Here is a 16,426-nt window from a genome sequence, read left to right as displayed (position 1 = left end):
TAATGGTTAGATTTAGGGTTAGGTACTTGTAATGGTTAAATTTAGGGTTAGATACTGGTAATGTTTAAATTTAGGGTTAGGTATGTATTGGTAATGGTTAAATTAAATGTTATGTATGTACTGGTAATGGTTAGATGCAGGGTTAGGTATTGTAATGGTTAAATTTAGGGTCAGGCTATAGAAATGAATGAAAAATGAATTGAAGTCAATGCAAAGTCCACGTAAAGATAGCAAGACAAACATGTTTGTGTGTGTGTGTGTGTGTGAGAGAGAGAGAGAGAGAGAGGGAGAGAGAGAGAGAGAGAGAGAGAGAGAGAGAGAGAGAGAGAGAGAGAGAGAGAGGGTGGAGGCAGTGAGTGGGAGGGAGGAGAGTCAGAGAGGATTCTTGGTGGGAGAGCATTTGCCAGTTTGAAGAGCTGAGAGTGAGGCCAGGAGGTGAACGATAGACAAGGAGCAGCAAGTGGAGACAGACAGAGGAGATAAGTGAGCACTAGAAGGGAGGAGGAGGAGTGGGGAGGCGCAGGCTGTGAGTCATCAGTCCATGTCTCTGTCTCTGGGAGCACCTGACGTCCAGAGGCCACTCTGTGAGTGAAGTTTGCTGCGCTGCTCCGTGCTGGACGTCAGCCCGTCCTGCTGGGTCTCCAGAGTTTCTCCACGCGGCTGAATCCTGCGTTTCCATCCAGCTGGGGTGTGTTATGTAATTTGATGTGGTGTGTTTGTGCAGGCGAACTGATCTGAGCCAGGAGTTTGATGGTGACAGGAAGACGAGTGGAGTGTGTACTTCACCTCATGTTTAACACCAGGGAGGTTTTTTTCTGTCACTTTATTCTGATGCATGTTTTTAAATATTCTTTTGCAGCCATAATTTAGAGATTCTGTATAAATAAAGGTTGAATGGACGAAAAATAGAGAATTTAGGAGAGCGGAGTTGTATTTTGTGGGGCAGCTGCAGCTGGAGGTGAATCCCTGTTTGAAAAACATCCATATTCTGAACTGTCCCCGTTTCATTAAATACTGCAGTACCTTTCTTGATTACAGATTCACTCGTTGTGTAATACTCGTGAGGCAGTGTTGTATATTAATGATTCAGGCTCTGTTTTCTTCACCTACATTTGAATCCGAGTGCACTCAACAAATGTGAGCACAGATCTGACATTACTCTCCACAGAGAGAAGCTGTTCGTCTCAACTACAAGCTTAACATCAGTTTAAAACATTAACACTGTTACCTTTGTCAGGCAGCCTCTTATCTGTTCAAGGAATTATTCAGTGTGGTCTCGTGGGGGGCCAGAGGGGAAATATGCACAGATTATTATTGTTCTTTTTATAGAAGTTGGACTTTTCTGCTGCTGGAGTGCACCACACCGTTGCACGAGCCAATATCTGACATACATATTTCACTGTGGCAGCTGCAGCTCTCAGTTTTCATCACAGGCATAGTTAACATCATACGCATCATCATCTTTTAGATACTTCTTCTTTTTAAAAAACATGATGTGATTTAAATACAAAGCTGGTGCTGCCTTTGTATTCAAAACACTTCAACTTTATAAAATTGCACTTAAATAATTAAACAAGCATCTGCACAAATCGTTCCATTTTCAAGGTAGGTAGGGCAGAATATTCATCCCAGGTGTCCATCAATGACCCTGTGGGAATAAATCTGTCCTGGTACAGTGGTTGAGTTTACAACACAGTGACTTTTCTCATCAGCAGCTCAGTTGGATGAGATTTGAAGGGGCTTCTGTTTGAATAAAAGTAAACTTATTATTTTTATTGGATCCACATACAACTGAAGTGTTTTTAACGTCAAAGGTTCAAGGTTCCTTATTGTCATTCACATCACATGTGGTACATGAGGGGGAATGAAATTGTGTACACAAGGTACACCCCAAAATATAAAGTATTAAAAGAAACAGTATGTAAGAATCTAAGATATACATTAAGATATATGCTAAATGAACGCTAAACGGTATATGCTAAAAGATCTAAGATATACACTAAACACTAATAATGTAAAATAATACAGTATATTAAACAGCAGCCTGAACATGAGTCTGCGTGAGCAGATGAGTACGAATACAGCAGCATAAAGGCAAAGGATCAGCAGCATGGCTAGTCAGCAGCACAGATAAGTCACATATCACCAATCAAAGTGGCATTACAGTGATTATCCTGGTTAGGGATTTATGAGTCTAACAGCATCAGGGTAGAAGCTTTTAACTTGTAACTTTAAATAAAACCTTTTGGGTTGTTGTGTTTTTTATATTGTAACCAACAGCTAAAATACATCTTGTCATTTAAGCATATTGTTTTTAGCTATAAGGTCAAAAAATTACCTTAAAATGAAATGCACAGTCTTTGAAGAAACATTTATTGCTCAGCGGCTTTCAGGCCAGAGTTTTAGATCAAAATCATCTTGTGCTGAGAAAGAAAATCTTTGCAGAGAGTGGTGAAGGCTGCACAGAAGTCTGTTGGAGTCAGTCTCCCTACCATCAGACATCTACACTTCCAGATGCAGGAAGAGAGCCACCTGCATCATGAAGGACCCCACTCACCCAGCACACACACTTTTTGCCCCGCTCCCCTCAGGAAGGAGGTTGAGGAGCATTAAGTGTAGAACCACTAGACTGAGGAACAGCTTCTACCCTGAGGCTGTTAGACTCATGAATCTCTAAACAGAATAATCACTGTGAAGAATCACACCACGTTGCTGCTGATCTGTTTCATGTTGCTGCTGATCTGTTTCATGTGGATGTGTTCATTCATGCTCACACAGACTCATGTTCGTGCTGCTGTTTGGCGTATTGTTTTTATGCTACTAGTGCTTAATGTATTTTTAGTTTATGTTTTTCTTAGTTCATATCTTAGATCTTATTACTGATTTTTTTCTTTTACATTTTATTGTTGAATGTAACTGGGACCCTGTGTACGTAATCTCGTTCCACATGTGGTGCGAACGACAATAAAGAAACTCTGACTCTGATAAGGAGGTACGACCGTTTTGTTCAAATCTTAAAAATTAACCTGATGTGCAGTTTCATGTGATGTTATGAGGAGTCGCCAAATCAGTCGCTTCTCAGATTATTTGTGGTGAATGACTGTCTGCTACTCCCACATCAAACTTTAGCTTAGTATTTGTAAATTTAACTGATTTATAGTTGTTTGTGTTTAAGGTTGCTTAGCTGTGGCTGCTCTCAGCTACTACCACACCAGAATGAATATTTAACAAACAATAAAGTAAATTTTTTTTTCAACCTTTATTTATACAGGTTAATCCCATTGAGCCTCGGGGACTCATTTACAAGAGAGACCTGGTGTTAACAAAAAAGAGTAATGACAACAGTGGAACAACGACAGCAATAGACAATCATAAAGGATGCGTACAAATTAATTATTTTTATAAGAAATATAATCAAAGTAATAGATCAATGGAGAGCTTAACTATATTAAAGCTGAATTTTTCTGACTTTTATGATAAACTAAAAAGGTTTAGTTTCAGTGGTTCTAAATGAAGAAAAATGCATCAGACCCCTCCACAACACTTCAGCACATGTACAAACCTTTATTGTTAGAAGGCCGATAACGCTCCTCAAACCAAATGACCTTTTCTGACTGAACCTTTTCTTTATGTCTGTCTGATTTTAGGAAACAAGATGGGAGCGACCCCCGGATATCTGCGCCACTAGAGCCTCCGATGCTCCAGACGCCCCCAACACACACAGCCTTGCCGCTTCACAAGGTAGGGAGGAGAAGCAGGTGGGGGTGGGAGGGTGGGGGTTAAGTCTGAACTGTGACCTCCTGACCTTATCTGATACAACTCTGTGTGACCCCTTCTTTCCATGATCTTTGTTACACATCACTTCTCATTCTGTCTCTTGTTCTTCTCTCCAAACACATTCTTCATGTTAATTCATCTCTTTCAGTCCTCAAGGGTGAAAGTCTTTTTTTTTTATATAAATCTTTGATTCTTAATCTTGTCTTTTGTATAGTTTTTGTAATTAGGACACAGACAAAGCTCCGTCACTGTGATTATCATGTTTGACTGACTCGATTAATAGAGGCCTATTTTTAGCAGGAAACAGTCAGCCAGATGCCAACCAGTTTTCAGACAAAAGATGCGTTAACGTGATTCCATGAAGGCTTTCAAATCACAGCACTTTCAGTATAAAACACGACCTTTGTCACCTCCTAACATCATCAATCATGCTGGTGGTGGAGATTCAGTTTAGGGCTCAGTTGCTTTCTAAATCCAAAACTAAGTAACTGTTTTAAAAGATTGTTTTAAAGGCTCCGATAAAATATTACCATTCATCCAGACATTTTTTTTTACTTTAGAGCAAATTAGCCACATTCAGTTAAATTCAATTCAGTTGATTTATACAGCACCAAGTCACAACAGAAGTCATCTCAGGGCACTGAACAGAAACATTCATATACATATAAAATAAGTTAACACCATTTATCTGAGGAGCAGACTGCTTTGAGTTTAACTTAATCGCAGACTCTCATCTTGAGCAAGCATGAAGGTAACAGTGGAAAAACTCCCTCATGAGGAAGAAACCTCCAGCAGAACCAGGCTCAGGACAAGCAGCTATCTGCTTTGACCGGCTGGGTTTGAGAGGAACAGGAAGGAGGAACAGATACACAATGGCAGGTCAAGAATCATGTTAAAATAGAAATAGAATTAAATGAAAAGTATTCAGTTTTAACAATTCATTTTAAGAAATTAGAACAATTTGTCCTCTCGTAGGCTAAGCCTATAGCAGCATAACAAGCCAACCCTAACTATAGGATTTATCAAAAAGGAAAGTCTTAAGTCCGGTCTTAAAACTGGACAATGTGTCAGCCTCATGGACAGAAACTAGAAGTTTGTTCCACAAGAGAGGAGCCTGATAACTGAAAAATCTTCCTCCCATTCTGTTTTTGGAAACTCTAGGAACTACAAGTAAGCCTGTAGTCTGCGAGTAAAGTGCTCTGTTAGGAAAATATGGAACAATAAGATCTGTAATATAAGATGGAGCTAGGTTGTTGAGAGCTTTGTAGGTTAGAAGTAAGATTTTGAATTATATTCTGGATTTGACAAGGAGCCAGTGGAGAGAAGCTAAAACTGGAGAGAGATGATCTCTGCTGCAGATTCTGACCTAATATCCTATTTTAAAAATTCACAAAGAAATCTGAAACCAATGTGACTGAGCATCAATAACAATAATAATAATAATAAAAATCTAAGACAGAATGCAGAAAGAATAAAATCATTTTATTGTGACAGCACCAAGCAAGTCCTTCATGCTGTGCACATGTTTGGAACACATTTTCAGTGCTGGATACATAATATGTAAAAATAAAAAGCAACAGGGGATTTTTTAGGGACCTAAAAGATGGAAAAGATCTTTGCTCTGTAGTGATCATAATCTTATAAAATCTCACTTATGTCAGAAAAGTTTTATAAGGAGCCTAAAACTTTGGAATAAGCTTAAAACTGAATCTGTGGGCAGCAAAGCGAGCAGGAGAGGATTGAGATTAGAAAGGTGGGGTGTTTAACTTTTGATCCCTGCAGCTTTCTGTACTTACCTGATTGTTTATCAGGCAAGTCATACAGACATTTGAAACTTTGTAAACTGATTTATATTCTGCTCATGATACTTTCTCTTTCCTTCTCCACAACTCTGACACAAAGCAGGATGCTTAAAAAAATAAATAAATAAATAAAATTTACTACCTTGTTATATTTCCCCTGGATTTGTTTCCTATGTAAACTAACTAAATAAATAAAACTATAAGAACACGATTAAAAGTATGGGCATGTGTTATGCTGGAGTAAAATATCAGCTTTGTGGGCCAAGACTCAGAGGAGTGTATCACTTTAATCACAGCTCTGCAAAAACGAGGTCAATCAGCAATTAACCCCAGCAGGTCTTATAGTTATAGACTTCACCTTGACTGCTACACTGTCAGGAAGATCTCACAGTAACATTAAAACATTGTTTTCAGAGTTTAATGCCCAACTCTGCGGAAAAACTGAATAAAATATGTAAAGTAAACAATTTGTGACCCACTTGAGGCAACAATCTATACAAACCTCACTCACTGCCTCACATTGTATGAATGATGCTACAATAAAAGCATGTTTCTTGCCATATAACAACTCTTTACTCACTGATTTCACTGATCAGAATGATTTATCTTCCAAGCTTATTATTGATCAAAGCATAATAAGCTCTGAATCTGCCTCATGGACCCTCCTTAATGCGCTCTGAGAGGACATGCAGCGTTCCAGATGAAAAGTCTGCAGGACAGAGGAGTTGTCTGTCGTCATAATACCAGACCAGTTAGTTTCAGAATAAAAGATCTCACTTCTTTCTGGGACAGCTTCACTCCTTGGGGATCTCCAGATGTTAATAAAATCATAGAATCGAGTAATTTCACTTCCTTCTCCTTTAAATGGCCCAGCCCTTTTTTGGGTGAAAACAAATAGTATAAAACTGCTCGTGACGAACTGGAAATCGTTGTGCCTAAATGGATTTATGTTGCATTTTATTTGGCTGAAGTAAAAAAAATAAAATAAAGGTAATTGCTAATTTAATAATAAGAGATTGTGGCTTTAGGGTCATCCACCCATCCATTATCTTTACCAGCTTCTTCCTTTTTGGGTCGCAGGGGTCACTGGGGCCCATAGCTATCACTGTGTGAGAGGCAGGGGACACCCTGGACAGTCTCCAGTCCATCACAGAGACATAGAGACAAACGAGACAAACAACATTCACTCTCTCACTCACACCTAGGGACAATTTAGAGTCACCAATCAGCCTAACATGCATGTTTTTGGTCTGTGGGAGGAAACTGGAGCACCCGGAGAAAACCCACGCATGCACAGAGAGAACATGCAAACTCCACCCAGAAAGGTCCCTGGCTGGGATTGAAATCGGCAACCTTCTCGCTGAGAAGCAGCAGCTCTACCAACTGTGCCACCATGCTGCACTGGGGTCACCCAGACAGGGTTCATTGTTAACAGGGGGAGATGTTTTGTTGCGTCATAATACACATTTATATCATAAATATACATTTTAAGCGGCACCATTAGTAAATCTTTCATTACCAGAAATGCATTAAAACTTTAGGAAGTTGAGGGTGATGCAGCACCCCATATGGTTGCAAGAGAACATGTATTTTCAAATAGTTAAATCATTAATGGGAAAATAATTAACAATTCTGCACATTTAAAAATCCCACAATGTTTAAAATTACAAATTTTCAGTAAATACATACTGTTACTGCATACTTGTGTGCAAAATTTTACAGCTGCTTAAAACTCACAAGGACAGAGAACAGATTAGCATTTAGTCATTATTGCAATTTTACTGTGTATACTTTGAATTGCCTGTCAAAAATCAGCATATCTTTTAATATCCATATTCAAACAAGACAACTTGCACTGCCAGTGTACAATACACAGCCTGTACAGTGTTTGATACTATTATATTTTTATAGGAGTTTGGGGTCATACAGATACACACATGCTCAAAGTGCCCTCCAGTTAGAGCACTTTTTACTATTATGGCTACTGGTTAACCCACTCTGAAAGATGCTAGTTATCATGTTGAATAACAAAAGATAAAATTTGATTTGTTTACTGTACCTTTAACTCTTGGCAGATAGCAAAATAAAGCAGCTTAATAAAGACAGACAAAACAAGTGTAAGATGTACGATGCATTCTCCAGGGATGTGTCATATCTGCAAGAGACAATAAATCCTCTCAATCAAGATATCAAGCCTCTGGGTGGTGCAGTTTGTCCAACCGGATGAAATTTAATCCATATTTCTGAAGGTTTTTCCGAACGTTGATTGGCAATGACATTAAATAACTACTTGATTGACAGCTTTAATAGCTGGGCACTTAAAAACTTCCATCCAGAGCTGTAGTCTTATGTAACAAAGCATTTTTACTTCACTTCAGGAGTTCCATTTACCGCCACTCAACGATGAGGAGTTGTTTTCACCCAAACAGTGGTGGGAGTTTTATACCAGGGGCCAACAGCTGAGTGCCTGCATGTGTTGCTCTAATCTATTGTTAGTTGTAGCATTGTTTTAGAGGAGAACAGAAATAAAAACCAAACAGCAGAAACCGAATCCCCACATTCTTCTTCTTGACCTACAAGCTAGCGTTAGCATTAGCACAGCTGGCTGCAACTGGTTAATGATCCATTGCTTTAAAAGTAAGAAATGAGATTTGGGATTGTTTATGATTCTTTATTTTTTTTTTACGTGTGTGGTAATCTTTAACAAAAATAATTATTGTAGCATGTGTAGGGTGGCACGGTGGCGCAGTTGGTGGAGCTGTTGCCTCTCAGCGAGCAGGTCCCCCCTGCTCAAATCCCAGTCTGGGGATCTTTCTGGGTGGAGTTTGCATGTTCTCTCCGTGCATGCGTGGGTTTTCTCCGGGTACTCCGGTTTCCTCCCACAGACCAAAAACATGCATGTTAGACTGATTGGTAACTCTAAATTGTCCCTAGGTGTGAGTGAGAGAGTGAATGGTTGTTTGTCTCGTTTGTCTCTATGTGTCCCTGTGATGGACTGGAGACCTGTCCAGGGTGTCCCCTGCCTCTCAGACAGTGATAGCTGGAAATGGGCACCGTGACCCCCACGACCCAAAAAGGAAGAAGCGGATAAAGATAATGGATGGATGGATGGATGGATGGATGGATGTGATGTGCAGCTTCAATACTGACGGTGCAGACAACAAAGCTTGCTGTAATGCTGACTGTTAGTCACAGCCATGGTAACCATTGGCAAGCTGATATCCAGCCAGTGTTCAACTAAAGGGCAAGTCTGTGAAAACTGAATTTTGATATTGGTGCATTAGTTAGAAGTCCTTCAGAGGTGGTCTTCTGCCCTTTGGCTGTTTGTAAACAGTATTACGTTGCAGGAGTTTTCTATGGGAATAAAAGACTTGGACTCCACCTCCAACTGTCTGTCAGCCAAGGACAAGATACAGTCAGTAAATATTAGAGGTGGACGACATGTGGTGCTGACTTCTTTCTGTGAAGAGGATAAAAAGGCTTGGTCGACTAAGGAATACATCTCAAACTCTCTGAAGAGGATACTTTTCTTTGCCACCTGAGACATTTTCACTGATAACTGTGTGTTTTACAGCACTCATTGGAGAAGCCTTTGAATCTTTTCTCAAGCTTTTTTCTTTTCTTTTTTTTAATGGCTGCAGTCAACAGGGGTGCAGCCTTAACTCAGGTGTGACGGGGCAGAGTTAGCGTTCAAGAAAAGCTCAGCTGTCATGGAGAATTTGATCCAGACTTGTTAAAGTCAGTGAAATATTTGTGAAAGCTGCAGGATTCAGTTCACGGGGAGGTGACTATGGCTGAACATGTTGACAACCAAAACTGTGCCCCAGTGGTGACAAAAACTCACTGGAAGAAATCCAACAGAGTAAGTAGTTTTATTTTGAGAAAATGATAAAATACATGATGTACTAGACGTGAAATGCAGTTAAAAGTGGAGCAATTTCAATTATTTATTTACTTATTTACAAGCCAAAGAAAAAAAGAACATCTTAATGGAGATTATTTTGAATAACTTTCATGGTTCATGCATAACATATGCCCAAAAATACGGCAAAAGCTCAGTAGAACAGCTCATCCTATTCTAATCTCTGGTTAGGGTCCCAGTTATTGACTTTATGGGTTTGTGGCAGACTGTTGTTTGCACATGGTGGAGGACTTTACTCATTTTCACACAGAGCTAAGACATGATTGCTCTGTACACAAAGTGTTTGTGTCAAGCTTTGCAGGTTGAAACTTTTCAGCCTTTTATTAGCCACACAAGCCTGACCCGTCCACAGATTGTAGTCGTTGTAATTCACCATTTTTGAGGCACTTGTATACTGACGTCGTGCTCCGCTGGAGGTTTTGCATGTGCTCATTTAAAAGACGATTCTGCAAAAAGGTAAAATATTGATTGAGATGAATGCATTCATGGACAGCTGATCAAACAGAGGGTTTAGCATGGAAAGAGAATACCCATTAGTAGCTCAGAACAGATAATTAACATCATGTTGTGAAGCTGCATACTCAATGAAATCTAAATATTGTTAATTTCTGAATCCCTGCAGAAATCTGCACAGACAAACTATGTTTTCTGACTCTGTATAACTTGATTAAAATATTACAAGTCCTCTCTAAGATAGCATTCAGCCGCTCTCTCCTTAGGCTCGTGTTTCAGGAGTTTTTCCTCGTTTTATGTTTAAATCCAGTTTTACCACACATCAGCACAGTTTACCACAGTGGTTTGTTTACAACCTCTGCAGTCAAACCAGTTTGGGATCAAATTGCAGCCCAACAATAGGAACCGTGTAAAAGATAACTGCTCCTGCTTTGTTCATTGTCAACCCCTATAATACAAGATATACAGATCTCCTTACTGTTTTCCATACAATGGCCATTTTCATGGGATATTTAAGTAAAAACAATAATCACCCTGTGACTGAATGAAAACTGATCTTTAAAAGAAGATCAGGGAATTAAAGACGTTGTAAACAGTGTTATTTGTATGATGCCTGACACACAAACAACATGTAAACAAACAGTATTTTGCAGATTAAATATGTTTGTCACCACACCATCCAAACACGGTTCTCTGCTGACCTTTATGACCAACTCAGAAATGTCATCTCCTCTCCCCAGAACACAGATTTATTTGAAATGATTGAAAAGATGCAGGTAAGACGACACACAGACCTTTGTATTTTGTCTCGACTCACTAAGCTGAAGTCACTAACCAGTCACTCCGTCTCTTCCTAATCCTGCAGCGTTTGTTTTCTGACTCCAGCGCTTCTTATCGTTTCTGTGTGAGAGAAAGGATATCGAGTCTGGTGCATTCAGAGGAGTGTTCCTTTATATTTTCTTACTGTTAACGTTGTGGTTGAAACACCGGCTGACAGCACTGTAAGCGAATTATCTCACTTCAAAAGATATCTCCTGCTTTCTTAAAGCTTTAGGATGTTTTATTCTCAATCCCACACAGAGGAAGGTAAGAGTTTTATGACAGAGCTTATCAAATCGCACACTGCTGTTGTGTGTTTGCAGTTTAGTGATGGAGTGCACATGAGTCATGGGCAGACTGGATAGCTTTTGGTGGCTTTATCACCAGTCGTGTCCGTTTTGGCACAACTAGATAAAGTATTTTTTATGCATATTGAAAATGTGTGCTGCAGAGCTGTCTTTTTCAGTACTGATGAGATGTGCTCATCTTCCTTGAAGGCAGGCAGCATCACGCAGCTCTTCCTCTGCATCGTCCCTCCTCGCTCTCTTCCACACTAAAAACCCCACCTGAGGTGCATTGCGATGGATATCAACCTAACGTTCAACTTGCAGGGTCATATTCTCACAGTCCTGCTGTGGGTTTTATGCACTCTGCAGCCACTTCCCACTCCTATCTCTGAAACGTCTCTCTTTTCAGTGTTTTTCCCCGTTTTGTTGTGTTGCTTGCTGCATCGTGTGTCTCCTGGGAAAATGATGTTCTTATAATCATTTTTCATCCAGTTTCTCCGCTTTCTTTCTACAAATAAATCTCTTTTCTCTAAAAAGTTATTTATTTTTGCATTTTTACTGTTGCTCAGTGGTGTTCTCGTTGAACTTGTCTGACAGGGCAGCAGGATGGATGAGCAGAGATGCAGCTTCCCTCCACCTCTCAAGGTACAGCTCCATTTTGAACTGTTTGACTTGTTACCTTCAGGAAAGCGCTACAGGTGCATCAGAACAAGAACAAACAGATTCAAGAACAGTTTTTTTCCCGAAAGTCTTCACCACACTGAACTCACACATGTACTGATTTAATAATCTAACCTCCCACACCCCTGGACTTCTATTGTGCAAAACTACTGACATTTCATACTCTCAGTCACCTTAACTACCTCACTAATATCCATAATGTGCAATATAATTGTGAAATACTTGCATTTTTTACTTTTATAGTGCTATTATATATATATTGCGTTACATTTTTTATGTTTTTAGTTTGTGTTTTTCTTAAGCATGTTGTTGCACTGAAAAAAGGAGTGGCTCTTAATTTCATTGTACTTGCGTGTAATGAAAATAAAGGCATTCTGATTCTGATATATATAAAACAATCTCATCAACATGACCACAACATAAAAGTGTTACTTTGATTCTGATGTGCATTGATGATGGTCACGGTTAAACAGATTTCTAGTGCACAACAGTTGTCTAATTACAATGAAACAGCGTCCTTTGGGATTGTTAGTTATTTTTTATTATTTGATGAGGAAAGAACATTTTATATATTTATTTTTCAGACTGAAGAGGATTATATTCCATACCCAAGTGTCCATGAGGTAGGAAGATGTCTTGCAGCTTGTTCATCTTTATGTCTCCTAATGTGTATGCATGAGCACAGTTCTGTGTGTATCCTCTGAAACAGGTGCTGGGGAGGACGAGCCCCTTTCCTCTCATCCTGCTGCCACAGTTTGGTGGTTACTGGATTGAGGGGACCAACCACGAGCTGGGTGAGGCCGAGCTGCCCCGGCCTCCGTCCCCGAACACTCGCACCAAACTGGAATGTAACACAACAGCTGCACTCTTCAGGAAACACTTCCTGGGAAAGGTCAGCTGCACAACACTCACAAATGTTCAGTGTCATGTTTAAAACTTTATATTTTAATGTAATTTCTAAAAAAAAAAGTAAAAAAAAAAAAGTAAACGGCATAATTGTTGTGCGATTGTTCTATGGAACCGACAGGAACAACTAGGTCAAAATGCAGGCTGTAATTATAATATAAACTGTTTTTGTATGTTTAAATATGAATATTTGGATGTTTTAGATAAACGTTGTAGGATGTTGATGTACTGCCCCAAACTCTGAAATAACTCTGTTTTCTTCTAAGTTAAAAAATACAGATGTTTTTTGCATAAATGAAAAGAAATATAAATTAAACAAATGTTAAAGATGCTGCCAGTTGCTCATTAAAGCTAATATAGTAACTACACACCTGTCTGTCACTCCCTGATGGCACACTTAATAAGACTGGCAGACAGAAATACAAACAATTAAAAAAAAAACTTCAGTCAGTGTGTCAAAATTGTAAATTAAATTAGATTTTTTTTTAATCCTGAACTATAAGTATGGTAAGTATGATGAGTAAACATTAGTATTTTCTATGTCTACAGTGTTTTGTGCAGGGTCGGACAAGTTACAAATAATCCCCACTTTCTGTATTGAAGAGAGAAATCTGAGCCCAAATACAATGAAAGTCAATGAGCGTTTAGGTGTGTGCCCCTGAAGAGAAAACTAAAAGTCCTTTAGTAATGAGACACTTGGTTAAAAAAATGACCAAGGTCTTATTTTTTGCTGTATGTAAAAAAACAAAGTTTAACAGGATAAGAAGAGTTTTGTTTGCAAAAAAATTGTGAAAGCTCATTATGATCTGGTGGTACGTTGAACCCAAGTGCAGACAGACGCTCGGGGAACTCGAAGGTAAATAAGAACGATATTTATTATGACAAAAAAAAAAGTGGCAGCAAACTTACATGTATGGAGGGAACGTGGACGAGGAGACAGAACGTGATGCCTTAACAGGACAACAGACAGGGGGACAATCAGGAAACAGACTACATAGAAACACTAACGAGGGGATAAACACAAACACCTGGGGAAGGACAACAGGTGGCAGAGGAGGAGCTGAACACACATGATGGAGAAACACTGAGGAGGGCAGGACAGATGACACCAAACTAATATTTGTTATAAGGCTAAATCTTTTACTTGATCACTTATTGACAGAGCGTTGTGTGTTTATTGAGCTCAGGGTGAAGAAAATACCCACATTCAGTGCAATCTTTAAGGTTATGGAGGTAGCAGGGGCGATTCTAGACTCTGACCTTTAGGGGTGCTCAGCCCCCAGTGCTCATAATGGCTCTTGGCTTGAACAACGTGGTGGCCACTGGCATCAGAGGCATTCATAATGTGGGGCACGTCTGGGGCTCCTCCCCCAAAAAATTTTGAATAAAGTAGATGCCATTTCCTGCATTCTGGTGTATTTTAACAGGTTGTTAAACATCAAGATTTACCTACATTAGTAAACACTTGATTCAGAGCTCGGCACAGCAAGAAGTAGCTCTAAGCTAGCGACGTGCAATACAGACACGCTAGCTAAGATGCTACAGATGTAGCACTTTGCTTTACATTACACAACCTAATAAACTGTACAAAATCAGTTTAGTGTTAACTGATCATAACAAGCAAAGACTAAACTTATGCAACCAGAAGTTACACATCTTCATATAAAACACACAAAACAAAGCACAACTAGCTTCAAGCATTAACCTTTAATTTAACCATTAAGATTTAATTTAATTATGATGAAAAATGGAGGATTTACCTGCAGTTACCTTCGTACAGATGAACATGTGGTACTTCCTGTTTGTCACTGTCGTATTCAGCTGCTCATGAGGATGGCCTCAAGGCTTTATCCAGAGGTACTGAGTTCAAATTAAGGGGTGCTTGAGCACCCCCAAAAAGAGGCTAAAACCGCCACTAGGTGGTAACTCGGTTTATATTATTTTCTATATCTTTCCAAGTGTTTTGGGACAAATTGTTGTAGGAATCAGACCTGTGTCCTGCTTGAGTTGTCCTGCTGTTTCATTTGGATTATACATTTTGATAGTATCGTTTCCCTTTTTACGAGTTTTCCTATTAGACAGAAAGATATTTAAAGGAGTTAGTTTGTTGATGACAATAAATGTGTTTATCGTTCTGTTCTGAAGTTATTCTTTTTCATTAGGAGAGTTTTATCTTACTCATAAACTTTCTGACCTACTTTTTCATTTTGTTAGATTTATATTAATTTCATTTTTTCGGTGTGAGTTGTTTTAGTTAATTTTAATGACTGAAACGTCACATAAATGTGTAGAACATTTGCAGATCTCTAGGGCTTTATAATGATTTTTATATCTTTATGAATTCCTTGATCAAAACTGCTCGTTTTTCTTCCTCACTGGCCAAAAAGAAAAGTTGGCACCTTCTAACTTCTTGCAAGAAAAATGAAAAAATCAGCAGAAACCGACCTCTGTGTTTGGCATCGCACACACTGCTGCTAATGAAGATGCATTATTTTCTGTCATGTTCTAACAAAAATAAATTTGTTCAGCATGTGGTAAAAAATCTGCACAAACCATCATGATTATTCATGTGTGTTGGTTTATGACAGAAACTAATGGTGCCCTGCTTGCACTGTGCCCCCAGGAGCACTTTAATTACTATTCAGTGGACAGTAACCTCGGACATCTGGTGTTCTCCATAAAATATGATGTGATTGGTGACCAGGAACATCTCCGCCTCATGCTCAGGTAACACACTCCATGCATGCAGAACAATGTTTCTGTCTGGGTAATGCTCAAAGACAAATTCACCACTTCTACGTAATGAAACAAATAAAAAAAAAAAAATAAAAATAGAACGCATCATGATAATTTTTTCCTCCGATGCTCAGTGTTGACTGAATGCACACGTCCTTCCTGGGTGTTATTGTAGAGGCCATAAAGCTAAAGAGAGTGTCAACACAACAGTCATTCTCACAGCGGAGGAACAGATGGACTGTTTAGACCAGCGAGTAGGTGGCTGTGCAGGGAGGGAAGGCAAAGAGAGGCCAGGGTGGGGACATCTGATAATGGGACAAACCGGATCATCTCTTGGACATCTGATGGAAATGTTCCAACACTGATTATTTTATGACTTCACCAGGACCAAGCTGAAAACCCACCAAGATGTCATCCCCATTTCCTGTCTGACAGAGTTTCCTAATGTGGTCCAAATGGCCAAGGTGAGAAAACATGTTTTTGTTTGAACAGCATCAGTAATGAAGAAGTCTAATACAATATAACAGGCTAATTTTGATATTTTCTCTTTATTTCCACCTCAGCTTGTCTGTGAAGAAGTCAACGTGGACCGCTTTTATCCTGTCCTTTATCCAAAAGTAAGTTCTGATCTGTGACGTTTGCAGCCTCAGTTTTGAACATTTTCTTTCTAGTTCAATCCCAAGATTGAAAAATTAAATCATAGGACACACTCTCTTTTTGCTTTAAACTTTAATAGCTGGGCATTGGAAAAGTGAACACTGGGCTGTAGACACAACTGTGTCAACCTATACAGCCAATCAGAGCAACCAAGTACAAATATATTAAATATATATAATATATATATATATATAATATATATTAAAGCATGTTTTACATTTATATAACTATCTTGTGAGTCGTTTAAATGTAATGCTTTAGGCTGGGGCTATGTAGCTTTAGTCACATTTGGGCCATATAATATCAATGTGTGGCATGGAGGCTGCACAGCAGCAGAAAGAAAAGCTTTGCAGAGAGTGGTGAAGGTTGCACAGAAGTCTGTTGGA

General features: G+C 39.1%; 1 protein-coding gene across 1 annotated transcript in view; it reads left to right on the top strand.

Annotated features, from left to right (window-relative positions):
- Window positions 1-16,426, top strand: part of rap1gapa (RAP1 GTPase activating protein a) — a 75,732-nt gene that overhangs the window by 41,602 nt on the left and 17,704 nt on the right. The window contains exons 3-10 of the mRNA XM_037684776.1: window positions 3,648-3,741; window positions 10,695-10,730; window positions 11,658-11,705; window positions 12,326-12,364; window positions 12,451-12,633; window positions 15,271-15,374; window positions 15,769-15,847; window positions 15,947-16,000. Coding sequence (XP_037540704.1) covers window positions 3,648-3,741; window positions 10,695-10,730; window positions 11,658-11,705; window positions 12,326-12,364; window positions 12,451-12,633; window positions 15,271-15,374; window positions 15,769-15,847; window positions 15,947-16,000 — 637 coding nt within the window. The remainder of the gene's footprint in view (window positions 1-3,647; window positions 3,742-10,694; window positions 10,731-11,657; window positions 11,706-12,325; window positions 12,365-12,450; window positions 12,634-15,270; window positions 15,375-15,768; window positions 15,848-15,946; window positions 16,001-16,426) is intronic.

Source organism: Nematolebias whitei, chromosome 11, assembly GCF_014905685.2.
Source record: "Nematolebias whitei isolate Nwh7 chromosome 11, NemWhi1, whole genome shotgun sequence".
In the NCBI taxonomy this organism is placed as follows: Eukaryota; Metazoa; Chordata; class Actinopteri; order Cyprinodontiformes; family Rivulidae; genus Nematolebias; species Nematolebias whitei.
This window is presented reverse-complemented; position numbering and strand designations above follow the sequence as displayed.